We start from the raw sequence: 15036 nt of genomic DNA on the forward strand, positions 1-15036 counted from the left end.
CCACCTTTAACTATGGCCTCAGTAATAAACATAATTGAATTTACACATTTCCAACTCAACAAAACAAAAGTCAACAAAAACTAAATGTCATAAAAGCAGAATCCATGGCAGTGCTGTTGTATTGAACTGGAAAATGTAAACAAAGGCAACGTGCAGGTAATCACTTCGTCTGGTAACTACCTAACGCCAGCAGTTTCAGGCATTTAAAATTACTTTATAGAAATAATCAGTCATGTTGCTGATAGTCTGGTTTGCTTTTGTAGGTCATATAGAGTAATCAGAATTCATTTCAGTCAGTTTCATAACCAGTGAAAAACTCCTCACAGGAGCTTTAAAGTCGAGCTGAAACAGCATTTCGAGAGTATCTAGCTTCCGTATCGTGACGTATTTCCGAGTGAAACAGGACGTGCAGGCGGGACATATCATTAGAGGGATTTGATTTGATCGTTGAGAAGTAAACATAGACAGACGTTCTCCACAGCGCAGTAGCTAGCTAACTGACCGAGCGTTCTTGGTGCTCTGTGGCTAAATGTTGCAGATTGATTGGTTGAAATTGTTTGGTGCTAACTTATGTAAGCACGCGTGAAATTTAGTTTTACCGGAAGAAAAAATAATCGGATTTTGATGTAAGAATATGTAGAAATGTTTTTTCTGTAATTTTTTTGGCCTATATTGTCAAATAGATGCACAATATTACTGGGGATGTGATCTAAAAGGATTAAAATGGTGGCTGCAGTAAATGTGTTTTGGGGGATATCATAGTTATTGATAAGTAAACTGCAATCCTATATGAATAAAGAAACAGGACATTAAAGGGACATAAACAAATTTAATCATACCCCACTCCCACCAAGCTTTCCATGTGCAAATATACACAGCAACAAATAAATACAGTTTGTGACTCTACATTAAACAATATAACAGGATTAAAACTTGTACAACATTTTACATTCTCTGATATTGTTATAGCCCCAACAATTCCCCCAATTGCATATATTGCCTCACAAATTGGTTATTAGTTCATATATTTCCTGCAACCTCCCAAAAATCCCTCTGTCATGAAATGGGGGGATATTTTGGGATTCAAACACTATAACAAAATCAAGGAATATGTCTTTAAAGTTTAAATAAAGTAAATATGCAGAGAAATTAATCAGGCTTACATTTTCAGTTCATTTCGGGGACCCTCACTTGCCTCAGACTGGCTCTGATCCCATGTTATTACTGCAGAATGAACATTAAATCCAAAACAGATTCAACCTTTGTCATAAAGAAATAAATAAATCAAGGATTTAAATTATTGCAATGGAAAGTATTGCTTGTTTCACATAGTTATATAACTTACACATGTCATGCACAATTCTACACGGATAACCAATACTGTGTTGCATATAAATTCTTCAGTCATTTCCAATATCCTGTCTCATCCAGTGAATAATCAGGAAGACGCACATGCACATCATTTTCACATTAGTAAAGCACGGTATATTATATAATATTGAAAAATTATTGGCTTATATAAATGTCAGGCACAACAGAAGCAGTGATGCGGCAGTGACAAGACACTTATGTTGGCATGTTACTGATGCTGTGTATTATCAAATCATTTCATTCAGATGTTACGGGATAGTGCATAAAAATAGATTAATCATTTAATTAGTTGCCTCGCTTGAAACACGCGTGAAACAGCAAACCTTTAGTTACATGGCTTAAACATTTTGCAGTCTTTTATTTGGCACAGAAACACCTCCTGACACTCTAACATGTCTACTTTGCACTGAGATCCACCACCAGGTGCTGGTAGGCCAGGGTGTTGCCTTTGAAGCTGGCAGCCAGCAGCATGTCCTTGTTGTCGACTGAGACCAAGCTGAACGCCCGCGGGGCTCTCATGTTGAGCTCCTGGAAGGGCTGAAAGCGCTGAGTGAGGTCATCCCACAGATAAACTCTGGAGAAGGAGAAATCACTCCCCAGGATGAGGTACTGGCGGAGGCCCACGGTGAAGGGATACACCGCCATCGAGCCCCGAGAGGGAAGAGTCTGGATCTCCACGAAACGCTGCCCTTCCCAGCGGAGGATCTTTGAGTCGCCGATGAAGCGGGTGAGGCAGAGGTAGAGAACTTTCCTCACCCAGAAGTGCTTCACCATCTGCACGTCGGCGAGCTCAGTTATCTGAGAGAAGAAAGCGAACTGCCGCTGGTTTCGGTTCCACTGGTAAACCACTGGAGGCTGAGAGGCGCTGGAGAGGATGAGGTGAGGCTTTCCCGCGACATCAAGGAACTCCACATGGGTGTCCCGATGCCAGGGGTGGAGGGACTGGTGGGAGTAGAAGCCGTTGCTGTTCCAGCGATAAATGCTGGTGGAGCCTGCCTTGGAGCTGTCGGCCACCACAAAGTACCACTCTCCATCCAGCTGAAAGGTGTCCACATAGTTGGGTTTCCTCACGCGAGTGGTGTCGATGTCTTGGATCTTTACAAAGCGCTGTGGGTCCTCCTCCCACCTGTGAGGACAAAAAGGTTGTTATAGTTTTTTTAAAGCTTTTTCATAGTTTAAAGATATAATCTCCAAGATTTTCATGTAAATAAGTCACTATCTATGACTGAATGAGATAACACAATGGTGATTGAGCCTATGGCCCACTGATGAAAGCCTTTGCATTTGCAGTATATAGTATTATTACAGACTGGGTGTCTGTGGTGACATTCACAGAAAAAATCACAAGCAGCGCCCAGTTAGTGACGCGTTTTCCATCAGCCAGCAGTGGTTGGTCTGCCACAGAGGGTAGGCGGAGATAAGCAGCTGCTTTTCTGGTCTCTGCAAGTGTTGGGAGTAAAAAGTAATCTACTATGGCTGAACAAACAAAGAAAAGATGGATGACTACAGATACAACTTCAAAAATAATTGAAAATCCAAAGAAAAAGAAACAAACTCGACGCTCAGATGAAGGCAAACAGTCCAAAAAGGAAAGCGACCGTCAGCGAGGAAAATCAAGAGTTACAACTGTTACAAAGGGAGCCAACGGTGGATGTCTGGTTACCTGGGACATATGTGCCCGTAATACCTTTTTATCGCCATTAGGTGGCGCCACATAGAATGAAACTGAGAACTTTGAGATTATCACTTTAAGAAGGACATATTAGGGAGTGATTGTTACCACTTCAGCTTTCACTTTACTTTTTAACAGTAAATATGAAGCTACAGTCTTGAAATTTAAAAACTTTGAACTGAAAAAAAGGGGGCAAAAATCTTAGTTTGAAAAGGACAAACTGCCATTTTATGCAGGGTTATGTGCTGGAATATTTCTGGCGGGATGCAGCTTCAAGTTGTTGCAGACACGGGGGAATGTGTCTTAGCTAAGAAAGTCTCCCCAAAATAAAATACATTTCTGATCTTTGGAAATGCTGGTTGGATGTTTTCACCTTTGGACAGAGCCCGACTTCCTGTGCTCCCCTGTTTTCAGTCTTGCTAAGTCTAAGCTAATTGTCTGCTTTATCCAGCAACATACTTACAACACATATGTGAGAGTGATCTTTACATCTAACTCAGAACTCAAAGGCTAATAAGGTTTACAAACATTTCCTGCCATCCCTTTGAGGTCATAGTTTTTTAAAATATGCTGGATGAATTCTCTGGATGAAAGTCTCTTTAAATACAAGATTAAATTGCAAGCCTTACTTGTAGATATGAGATCCACCAAACAGTTGAGCCACAACCATGTAAAGGCTGTTGGTTATCACCACTGGTTTGCAGTACACAGCAGAGCGAGCTGCGAGAAAGAAACACAGAAGCCAAAAATACATTAGGACTCTTTTTTTAAACATACAATGGTACAATATGTGTGCTTATGTAACCAGCAACTTACAGGTAATGTTATGAAACTTCCTGAACACCATCTCCACATGATCCCAAACATACAGTGTGCAGAACCCTGAGTCAGGCTGAGCAAAGGCCACAAACTGATCCCCATTGAACTCATAGGACTCCACGGACACCGAGTGGAAAGGGAACGTCTCATAAACAGCAAAATCTATAAGAAACAACACGAAATTACAAAACGTATTAAGGAAGAAGTTCTGCTGTGACACCACCTTTGGAGAACAGTTTAAAAAAGAAGAGGTAAAAACCTGCGCTGATGCAGTTGAAGTCTCGAGGCGCAAGGTCGTGGATCCTGCGTCCCTGGAATTCAAAGGGGCTGGCACAGTAGATGGCAGGAACAGACGTGTTGGTCTTCTCCATCCAGTCCACCAGCCACTTGATTTTACAGTCACAGCGGAAAGAGTTCCCACGCAGGTCCCTGAGTAACAGAAAGGGAGACAAGTATGTCAGTTTATATCTGAAGTGTTTAGAAAATAATCCTCCGAACCTTTGAGGAAAGAAGCAACACACAAAAAAAAAAGGCAGCAGAGTTGAATAGTTTCACAGACGAGTGTGGGAGTCCACTCAACCGAAAGGGAACTGCAGCTAACCGGGTATTGTAGTGACAGATTGTGGGTTCAAATCTCCCTGGATGTCAGACACTTCTACACTTACAAATCTGTGAGGATGTCGAGATGTTTGAAGAGATCTCTCGGCAGCTGCTGCAGGTTGTTGTTCGAGAGAGATCTGAAATAAATCCACCAGAAGAAATAGTTATTATCATGATGTCCTCCTGGCTCGTCTTGTGCGTTTCATCTTATTTTCAGCCTTCTCACAGGCTTGTAGCTTCACCTGATAGATCAAGTGACAAACAGTACACAAGGTTTCTCAGTCTTATAAGCTTGACAGAGCACTTACAGGTGAGTCAGGGATTTGAGTCCTCTGAAGGTGTACTTTGAGAGAGCCTGGATGTCGTTATTCTCAATGAACCTGGGAAAAGAACAGACAGCTCGTATGTCACACACTGATGACAGACGCTGAAATTAAAGCAGTGTTATATAATGTCGTCCTTGCAGGTTTGTTGTCAGTGCAGGACGACAGGAGCATGACTGTAAGCAGGAAGTATTTCAGTAATCGCACAGTCTGCACCTGGCAGATTACCAAGCAGAAGGTAAATCAGTGCAAAGAGGGAGTAAAAAATTAAATGATGATGGTGAAAGCTAATGTGATAAGAATACGACACGGAGTGCAACGGCTTTTACAAAGGCGTCAGCGTCATTGGATGCTGCCCTGTCTGCGTTTTTATAGATAGTGCGGGACGCCCTGCACGTGCAGCCTCTTTGGACGCGTCTGGATATGAAAACATGACTTTATTAGCATGCACAGCGGGTAGCGATGATAGTGGCAGCGATGCAGAGAGGCCTGAAGGCTGGTCTGCTGCCAAGAGCCACACAGCGAGCAGCCTGAGGTACGGCCATCACAGAGAGCTGCACAAGCCATCAGCTAACTACTTTCTAAAGCCATCAATTCACAGAATGGCAGATTCAGCTTTATCACACTACAGAGGCAGTATGCTCGCTGTCAGAGGACGATTTATTCTCAGTTTTTCTTCTGGCACTCTTCGCCATACTGCAGATCCTGAAATCCTACAGTGCAGCCTCGAGCTCGAGTCAGGTCAAGTCTACTCCACTGAGAAATAAACCTACTTAGACTAAGACAGGCAAAAAAGTAAGCAGGTCACGACAGACAACAAGAAGTGCTGAATTAAAAATCTGCAGGAAACTTAAGCTTAAAGCTAAAAATACTTCTGCTTAACATTTATAGAATAATACTAATGTAATTTAAGCCAGTCAAAGTGAGCAAACTGTCAGTCACACAGCAGTGTTTCTTTAGAGTTCGCTTACAACAGCACACAAAAATCTCCTTAAGCGTCTGGTCATTCCAGACCAAGTAAGGCTGTAACACTTCAACCCCTGAGCGCACTGACCTGAGCAGGAGTGTGTTTTACTGACTGTGAGTTTTCCATTTATAAAAGACAAGTATGTGTTATTCCTCTTTTTACAGTAATAATCTCTGTGATTTTCATGTAAATAAATGTCTGTTAAGTCACTATCTATCGCCGAATGAGGTAACACAATGGTGACTGAGCCTAGGGCTCACTGATGAAAGCCTTTGCATTTGCAGTATTACAGACTGGCTGTCTGGTGCGACTTATGTGGAAAAAATCACAAGCAGCGCCCAGTTAGTGACGCGTTTCCCATCACCCAGCAGTGGTTGGTGTGCCAGAGAGGGTAGGCGGAGCTAAGCGGCTGCTTTTCCGGTCTCTGCAAGTGTTGGTGAGTAAACAGTAATCTACTATGGCTGAACAAACAAAGAAAAGATGGATGACTACAGATACAACTTCAACAAGAAGTGAAAATCCAAAGAAAAAGACACAAACTCGACGCTCAGATGAAGGCAAACAGTCTAAAAAGGAAAGCGACCTTCAGCGAGGAAAATCAAGAGTTACAACCGGAGCCAACCGTGGACGTCACACATGCAACACTGTCTGGATATCTGGGAGGTGTGCGCCCGCAATTACCGTTTATCACCATAGGTGCCGCCAAATAGAACGAAACTTAGATCTTCGAGATTATCACTTTAATGCTAATATAGTCTCACTTTAAAAATGTTCAGCAACAGCTTTTTTTTTCAGTCCATGCACAGTAGTACATTTTATCATTATCTTTAAAATCAGGTTCGCCAAAACACAGTGATTAAAAGCATCAATTTTTGAAGCAGCAGCCGCTAATGTGTGAGAGAGACACTTACAGGTACTGCAGGTGAGACAGACCAGCAAAGGCATCATCAGCAATCATGGTGAATGTGTTGGAGTTCAACAACCTGCAAATGGGAGGCAAAAATTACCAAGTCATATCAGCTGAAACTAGAGGATAACATGTAAAACAACTTTTGTCATAACTAAACATAACTCTTCCTGTTGTTTTTATAAAGTGAATTTATTTCCTTTTTTTAAAGTCTCATTGTCTAAATGACATAAAACCTTCATAGTATATACTGTAAGAAGCTAATCTAATATAAACAGATAAATACATTTGCAATTTGTACTGGCGCATTCACAAACACACACGCTGAGGACATGAACACACACTCATGATTGCATCTGAGAAGATAAACGGCTCTTTGTCCGTCAGAGCAGAACTGAAGGGAGTCAGTGATGGGCAATGACACTGATACAGAGCCACTCTACTCTTATTACTGCTATGTCACCACTGTTTTCAATAACCATTCATTTCTAGTGGCTGAAGTCACTTTCACTGCCATTGCAAAACAAGAGACGTCTGCAACATCGGCTGTGTGACATCAAGCGTTGAGACTGTTTTCAAATGGGAACAAATGAAAGGTTTCGGATGTTTAAAAGTTGTGAAAGTGCCGTGTTGTGGGTCGGGACACTCACAGGAACTGCAGCAGGTGAAGGTGCGAGAAAGCTCCCTCTGGGATCGTAGTGAAGGCTGCGTTCACCATCGTCCTGTTCAGAAAAACGACATCATAATCAGTAGTGGTTTCTTCTTATGAGAGAGGCCGTTCAAAGCTTGGAGGTGTGACGTCATGTGTTCATGTCTTATTCACAACACTGACAGGGTTACTTTATGTCTTCTGAAGCCCGTCCTTTCTCAGGACACGTCCGCCCTCACAGTTTGAACACATAGGAGGCTAAATCTTTTAAAACTAGGGCACTAAAGTTCCTTCTTCACCTCTTCTCCATTGTAAAATGAGGGCACCTCAACCAGCTCGGGCTCTGGAAGTCCCCTGACTTCAATTCAATCCAATATCGGGCAAAAAGGAGAACCTAGTAACCCTCTCAGCGTAACATAACCTTCCTTTATATTTCCTTCTATGTGCTCCACTTATTCAACGTATCTGTGCACGCTCTTTAAGATTAAATCCCTCAGAGGAGAAGCAGGTCTCCTGCAGTGAGATAGGGAGTCTATTGTTAGTGCTTCTCCCTGGAGCTCGACAGGATTTAACTCCCTCAACTAAGTTCAACAAATGGCACAGTAAAGGTGCTTTTTAATTATTCTCAGTGTGTAATTCTTTAAAAACAGATGGCAGCAAGAAAACACCAGAAGGAAAGATACCTATCATCACTTTTAGGTGGTTTAAAGAAGAGTAGGGATCCATGCATCATTACATAATGGAGGGTGACATCAGGGATGTAGCCATCTGTACCAGCCTGCATGTTGCTGAGACCTCACACAGGTTATAAAAAGATGCTATAACACAAGGTACATGCACACACACATAGACGTTGTACTCACAGAGAGATGATTCCTGGGGGGAAGCTCTTGGGGATGGCCTTGGTGTCCACACAGAAGGCACTGTCTTTGGTGCAGGAGCAGGTCGAAGGACAGCGGGGGATCTTGGGGGCTCGCCTGGCGTCCGATTCCCTCGGCAGGAAGAGACACAGGCACAGAAGCGACAAGCAGATCATCCATCTCTGCCCAGGATCCAGCATCCTTTAGCTTCTTGGGGTTTCTCAGATGTGGAAAGAGTTTTGTTGAGAGGCGATGATCAGCCTGCCTACAAGCCCAGCACTTCTGATAATGCTGAGCGCAGAGTTGAGGGAGAGAGCATGAGAGAGAAAGGAGGGGAGGGGGAGTTCGGGTAGTCCAGTGTGTCCTGGGTGGGTGTGTGTGCTCTGCAGCTTCCTTGGATCTCTGCGATCTCTCTCGCTCTGTGTCTCCCAGGAGCTGCTGGCAGAGTGCACACTGCAGGAATGACGAGCTGCTTTCTCCGCACCAGGACCTGTAGGCTGCGTCGCTGACAATGAATTATTGACTATTGCACAAGCAGAAAAGCTTAAAACAAGAGAGGGAGGAAGGAGAGAGAGAGAGAGAGAGAGAGAGAGGAGAGGGAGAGTGGGGTGAGGAGGTGCAGGAGCAAAGGCTCACATCAGTCCTGATGGAAGATTATGCTGACATGTTCTGCAGAGCTCTTATCAGGTGTGAAGTCATGTCAGGGTGCTGCAGCCAGGAGAGCAGCCGAGGAGGAATCAGGGAAAAGATGCAGGGAGAAATGTGTGTGTGTGTGTGTGTGTGTGTGTATGTAAGTGGCTGTGTTTGTGTGGGAGGTGTTTATGTTCTGGCAGTTTCTAAACAGCAACCAGTGCAAAGAAAATCTCCAATATACAAGGGCCAAGAAAAAGGAGAAGAAAGAGAAGGGAGATACGACCAATAGATGAAGTCAATTTGAATTCCAAATCCTGAACATGATCAAAAAATCGTTCAATCTGGGAGTTAAATATCATAACAATTTAAAAAACATTTTTCACATGACTCAGAAAACGTCACCTTTAAAGGGGCACTTTTGAGACATTGATGAAAAAGGAATGATGTAAATTAATGCACCGAAAGCCAAGATACTCTGAGGTTTATTTTGTAGTGTGGGTCAAGCTCCCCTGTGGCCTACAATTCCCACAATGCAACTAAATAGTGTCTTGACCGTCATGCCTGAAACTTCTGCCTCCAGTTTGTGGAGTCCATAAAGATCAAGTCCAATTTGAATGAACCCTGATGACATCCATCCAACCATCCATCCATCATCTATACCGCTCATCCTGTTCAGGGTCGCAGGGGGCTCGAGCCAATCCCAGCTGCCCTTGGGCGAGAGGCGGGGTTACACCCTGGACTGATTGCCAGTCAATCACAGGGCTGACACATGGAGACAGACAACCTTTCATGCTCACTCTCACACCTACGGGTGATTTCAGAGTCACCAGTGAACCTGACGAGAATGTCTTTGGACTGTGGGAGGAAGCCGGAGTACCCGGAGGGAACCCTCGCATGCAAAGAGAGAACATCCAAACTCCACACAGAAAGGCCCACTTCGCCCGAACCGGGATTCGAACCAGGAACCTTCCAGCTGTGAGGACATCATAAGGGTTAATTTCTCAGTCAGAGTCACAGAAGATGATTTATAACTGCTGCAAGCTGACTCCTCATGATGTGTAATCCGATGTGTAAAATCCACGTAAAGCTCCTTTAATTTTTGAAATATTTGACATATTGTTTGCAGATTAAGAATTATTGATTGTCTTTTAGTTTAATTATTTCATTTACAGAGAAGAGATGAGAAACTGGGTTGGAAACATTCACCTCATGACTCACCCACCAGAGGGCGCTCTACACCACTAAATAAAGTCCCTCCATGGCAGGCGACCGTGCACAGAGTGGATATGACAGGCCCTGGCAGAGCTGCAGCTCAGTGCCAGGCATCACCAGCCTGCACTCACAAACACTCTGTTGTCACCAGAAGAGACCCTGAAACATGCTGTCTGATCACGTCTCACAGCATTGTTTCCAACCAGACAGGCGGCAAAGATACAGCATCTTCAAATACGACACACAGCAGCAGATTTAACATAATAACAAAACATTTGACTTTGTTTTTACTCTCTTTCCTTTTTTCTTTCATCTTTCTTTCAGTCCCATTTTCTCTGTTGTTATTGAAATGTAACAAAAAGCATTATCTTGATGGATAAAGAGGAAAAAAAGCTCAAAACGTTGTGATGTTTTCTCCGCCTTGGGACAGTTTGATGTTTATCTCTGAAGGCTTCAAAGAGAATTGTGTTTCCGAGCTGAAATCTGTCTCTCAGCTGAAGTCTCACAGACATTTTTCATTTCTCACGTGAATCAGTAACAGAATTATGGGTGGTGTCCCTTTGTGCCTTATCCACTTAAGCAATGCCATTTCCTGTGCAGCAGTTATTTTTATGGTTCATTTTCTTTTGTGCTTTGGTGCACTGTGTTTGCGTGCGACTTTGCTCTTTTTCTTCTAACTGTGTTTGTGGATTTATATTAGTTATGCTCAGTAAGGAGAAGATAATGCCTCGGCTAACTCCTTGCTGAGCTCCACCCAATCCAAACCTCCGGTGGGAACCAGCATAATTGCATGGCATAGAAAACAGAGCATGAAACAGCAGCTGGGAGCCCCAACATGCCCTGTTTGAGGCCGAGGAATCTGAGATGCTGCACAGATTAATCCTCAGAATTCTCTGCATACAAGTATACTCACTAAATCACAGGTTACAGACTTAAATACTGTTTTGGGAAATGTGCTGTGTGACATAAACCAGTAATCACATCAAAGAAGCCATGATTTCATCTTAAGAAGCAACTATTTTGTGTTTTAAAGGACTTAGGTGGTAACTCTGAAAAGAGTGGCTGGCCATTTTGGTTAATATGATATTCACATTTGTAAAGAGTTAGATGAGAAGATGCATTGATTTAAATTATCTAAATAAAGATTAACTTAAGGGAAGTTTGGGAAATATACTTAACTACTAGAGTTAGATATCACATTTCTCAATTCTGGAAGGTAAATATGAAACAAGAGCAAGTAGCAGGTTAGCAAAATCGTAGAAAACAGCTAGCCTTCCTATAAAAACAACTAAAACTCTAAATAACACTTATTAATCAAAGTTCTGAACCTTTAGACAGAGCTAAACTAGCTGTTTTGACCTTTTCCTGGTCCTCTGCTGAGCTAGCACCTGCTGCTAACCTTAGCTGCCTATATTTAGTTTACAAGTGACAGTGAGTAATCATATTTTCAAAAATGTTCAACTATTGTTTAAAGATACTTCATCTATTTTTCTTTATTTAAAGTTTTTTTAAAATGTACTAACAACTTCTGGGTGGCAGAAACAGTTATGAACACAACATTGACACAGGTCGTTATAGTAAACTTGTGAGCAAATCTTTTAGCTGTGCGTTCTCTTTTTGTACGCACCTTCTTCTGGTTGAAATCTGCCTCTTTGGTGGTTAAATTCCACCCTATAATCCAAAACTATGATTGTCTATCTGGTAAGAGGTGGGACTTAAGTTCAAGTCAACTTATTGGTCAGTGTAGCAACAGGTTGCTAGTAGGTTAAGTGACTAGCAGCCTGTTGCTAGAAGTGATTTGTCGATACTTAATACTTTGACTTTTGGAGATACATCTTGTTTTTGAGTATGCAAGATTTTTATGATGCCACACTGTTGTGTCATTTTTTAAATAAAAAGCCTATACAAAGGAACATACGACTAAATGATATCTTAATATAAATAGTTAGATATTATAAGTGGAGACAAAAAAGATTAACAAAAGCTATTTGGAAATGTGTGCGAGCACCCAAACTTCATGCCCCCCCTGCATAAATCAGTGCCCTAGTTTGGCCACCCCAGTCAAAAAAGTGTGGACATGCGCCTGTCAACAGGTAGATTAAATCTTAAAACAGCCTTCTGGTGAGCTGAATACAGCACCATGACAGAATTAAGAGTGAGCAAGGAAAGTAAAGTTACTTTATTAAGTTAAGAAGAGTAGCCGATGAAGATTATTATTAAGATGTTTTCTGTAGCTTTCTAACTCAGAGGTAGGCCTTCCACATTGTCACATTATTGTTACTTGGTCATTTGATACATGTTTTTAATATAAATATGCATTATAGTAGCTAAAAAGCTGATAGCAGTTTGTATATTTTAATATTTTTGATATAATATGAATTGTATTAACAAAAATGTCAGTAGCCTTTTAGGTAAAGGACTTCTCATTGAAACACATTAGATTATGATCGGTAGCAGTGAGGACAAACTTTGAGTAGGTATTTTGTGTGTTACTACAAGCAGTGCAGCCTCAGCACATTCACAGTCAGGTACTGTATAGCTTTAACAGCTGTGCCTTTTGAGCAGCCCTGTTTTATATCAACTTTTTAAGTAATAAAGGAAAGTTCAGCCAAGTTAACACTCACTCTGAGAGCTCAAAACTTGGCCGTGCTGGGTTTGGCCAAAATTAGTCATCAAACATCACATAGTGTCTACCTCCTGTGCCAGACTCTCACCATCTCATTATATCCTCTGCTTTCTGGCATGTGTGTGTTTTCTAAAATCAGAGCTTTTCACCTCTTCGTCGGCCAGCCCTGCTCTACCGGGAATCCACCATGTTTGGACAAGTCGAAGTCGACGTCACAGGCAGGTTTAACACTGACTTTGTTCACTGCAGTTTCAAACCCACATCCCATTCTGATTACGGGCCAAGGAGCCTGAAAAGACCTCTCTGTATGTCTGTCTGTTTCCATTTCTGTTTGGTTTTCATGGTTTGGCCTCCTGGCTGCACAGGAAGCAGGAAAAACAAAATAGGAAGAAAGAAGAAATGAGTTTCACCTCAGTTCTTTTCAGGGAAAATCCCTGCTGCTCCAGGCAACATGCTTCATACAGGAGCCACAAAGGTGCAGAGGCTTCAGTCAGACATGTACGCACACGTTATGCTGTGGATTCTGTACTGTTTGAAAGCAATATGTCTGCATCGCCTCTGCTATTCTTCACACAAAGTGATTAACAGAGGTGGACAAGGGCACGAATAAACAGGCGATTCTGAGGCATTAAATCATTACCTTAATCTTCATGTGTCTCCACAGGGCCACAGTCTGATAGATGTGAGTAATTCAGCTGGTCAAGACTGACGACAATTTGACGTCAGATGTCCTCACTGGTGAGGCCGAAGCAAATGACACATTCACACGTGACAGAGAAATTCAATAAGGTAAGTGTTCGAAACAACAAGCTCTGCTGTGTGCAAATCTGTCATGTTTGATGAGTCGGTAGTTAATGCGCGATCGAAGGGTTGCAAACATGCCAGTAAAATCCTCAATTATTTCTTATGAGACAACAAAGGTTAAAGCAACGGACAGGTCTATAAACATTTAATGAAACCTGAGAAAGGAGGTAAGATACCTTTAAGATTTTATACCAAACTGTGCCAAGAAAACAACCATCCCAAAGTGCGGCTCAGTGACTGGAAGGTATGTCAGCCAATCTCATCCCGGCCTCAATTCAATTAAAGAGAGTACAAAGACATATGGCTCAGGGGCGAGTGATATGATTAGAGTCCTGTGCACGACGACGCTGCTGCTTTGATTCATACCCGCTCTTATCTGGTCCCTCACAGAGACGAGCCTGAGTCCAAGAGGGCTCCCTAAGGTGGACTGCTGCATCCTCAAGGGGCTATCAAAGGTAGATGAATAGATAATTAAGTCATTATTTTTGTACAGTAAAGACTGTAGTCAGGAAACAAGAAAACAAAATCTGCTCTTTCTAAGATAAGGATTTTCTGTTGATCTGCATTCTGACATTTTGAGACTCAGGGGATCAAATAAATCCTCCAAACCGAAGGCCATGCTGCTATCTTGGTTTTCAATCAGAACAATGCAGAGCAGCAACTGTATCCTAACCCTCCCCCCTCATCCTTGGGCCGAGCTGCCATAAAAGACAGGTGATACGCCTCCTGGGACAGGGATGTGTCGGAGGAATGCGTGTGCAGGTATCCCGCTGCCTGTGGGGACGGTGGAGAAAGGCCCAGCGCACCAGTTGATCCTGTTTGATAAAGGCCCTGACAGGCCCAGATTATATGTCTCAGCCTGGAGGAGGTGTCTGTGTCTCATTCCTGCGCTGAAGAAAGTCGATCTGGTGGGAAAGAGGCGGGGCCGTGCCTGTAGGCGTCAGGTTTTGTATGGACGCCAACACACACCTTGTCGGGCAGACACCTCTACCTCCACCCCACTGCTAGCTCGACACCAAACAAACACCCTCACCCATCTCATTTACCTGACCACACCCGGGCCTCCAGACGCCATAAATACTCTCCACAAATCAGGACACAAGTGCGTTCAGCTGCCAGACAATATGCAGAAGTTCTGCCTCAAAATGGCTCATTTTCAGTCTGTCTGTGACATTTTTCTGACTATAACTGGTAGCGCTGAATATTGCAGACCACAAATTACAGTGTTATTTCCACATACAGGTTAAAATACTCACAGAGTACCTCTCTGCAGTTAAAAGGGGAAACCAGGACAAAGGTGGTAACAAGGTAGTGTTTAGTGGTAACCTTAAAATAAATAATGCTACCCAAGTTACCCAACAATAAATATATTTAGGGAGCAAAAGATTCATCTTATATGTCGTAATATACATAGAAATTTATAGTGAACAATAGATCGCTTTATTTTATATACTTGGTAACTTTATGGTAACTGTTGGATTGATGTGTGTTTTTAATTGTTGCAGGATCATAACTGGGACAGAATACAATAATATAAATCACCTAAACTACAGTTAGATTGAAATACAGGTGATGTACAGTGACAAAGACACT

At 42.5% G+C, this 15036-nt stretch overlaps 1 protein-coding gene across 1 annotated transcript; it reads right to left on the reverse strand.

The window, feature by feature from the left end:
• Positions 1-811: 811 nt before the first annotated feature.
• On the reverse strand, positions 812-8479 carry lgi3 (leucine-rich repeat LGI family, member 3). Its single transcript, XM_069682786.1, has 9 exons — positions 8172-8479; positions 7310-7381; positions 6664-6735; positions 4771-4842; positions 4528-4599; positions 4122-4291; positions 3860-4024; positions 3673-3763; positions 812-2497 (listed from the first exon to the last, which is right to left on the reverse strand). Exons 1-9 carry the CDS (start codon positions 8366-8368, stop codon positions 1768-1770), a joined length of 1641 nt encoding a protein of 546 aa, XP_069538887.1. The 5' UTR covers positions 8369-8479; the 3' UTR covers positions 812-1767.
• Positions 8480-15036: the final 6557 nt, after the last annotated feature.

This window comes from Semicossyphus pulcher, unplaced genomic scaffold (assembly GCF_022749685.1).
Source record: "Semicossyphus pulcher isolate SPU_LCO1_2020_fin unplaced genomic scaffold, fSemPul1.0.p SCAF_6, whole genome shotgun sequence".
Lineage (NCBI taxonomy): Eukaryota > Metazoa > Chordata > Actinopteri > Labriformes > Labridae > Semicossyphus > Semicossyphus pulcher.

What these genes read in the sequence shown, in the direction of transcription:
- lgi3 (XM_069682786.1), bottom strand. Translation starts at nt 8,368, where the DNA reads ATGCTGGATCCTGGGCAGAGATGGATGATCTGCTTGTCGCTTCTGTGC. An exon ending in CTCGACATCCTCACAGATTT is followed by an intron (nt 4,292 to 4,527) that starts GTAAGTGTAGAA and finishes TCTGTTACTCAG; the next exon opens with GGACCTGCGTGGGAACTCTT. An exon ending in CTTCAACTGCATCAGCGCAG is followed by an intron (nt 4,025 to 4,121) that starts GTTTTTACCTCT and finishes TGTTTCTTATAG; the next exon opens with ATTTTGCTGTTTATGAGACG.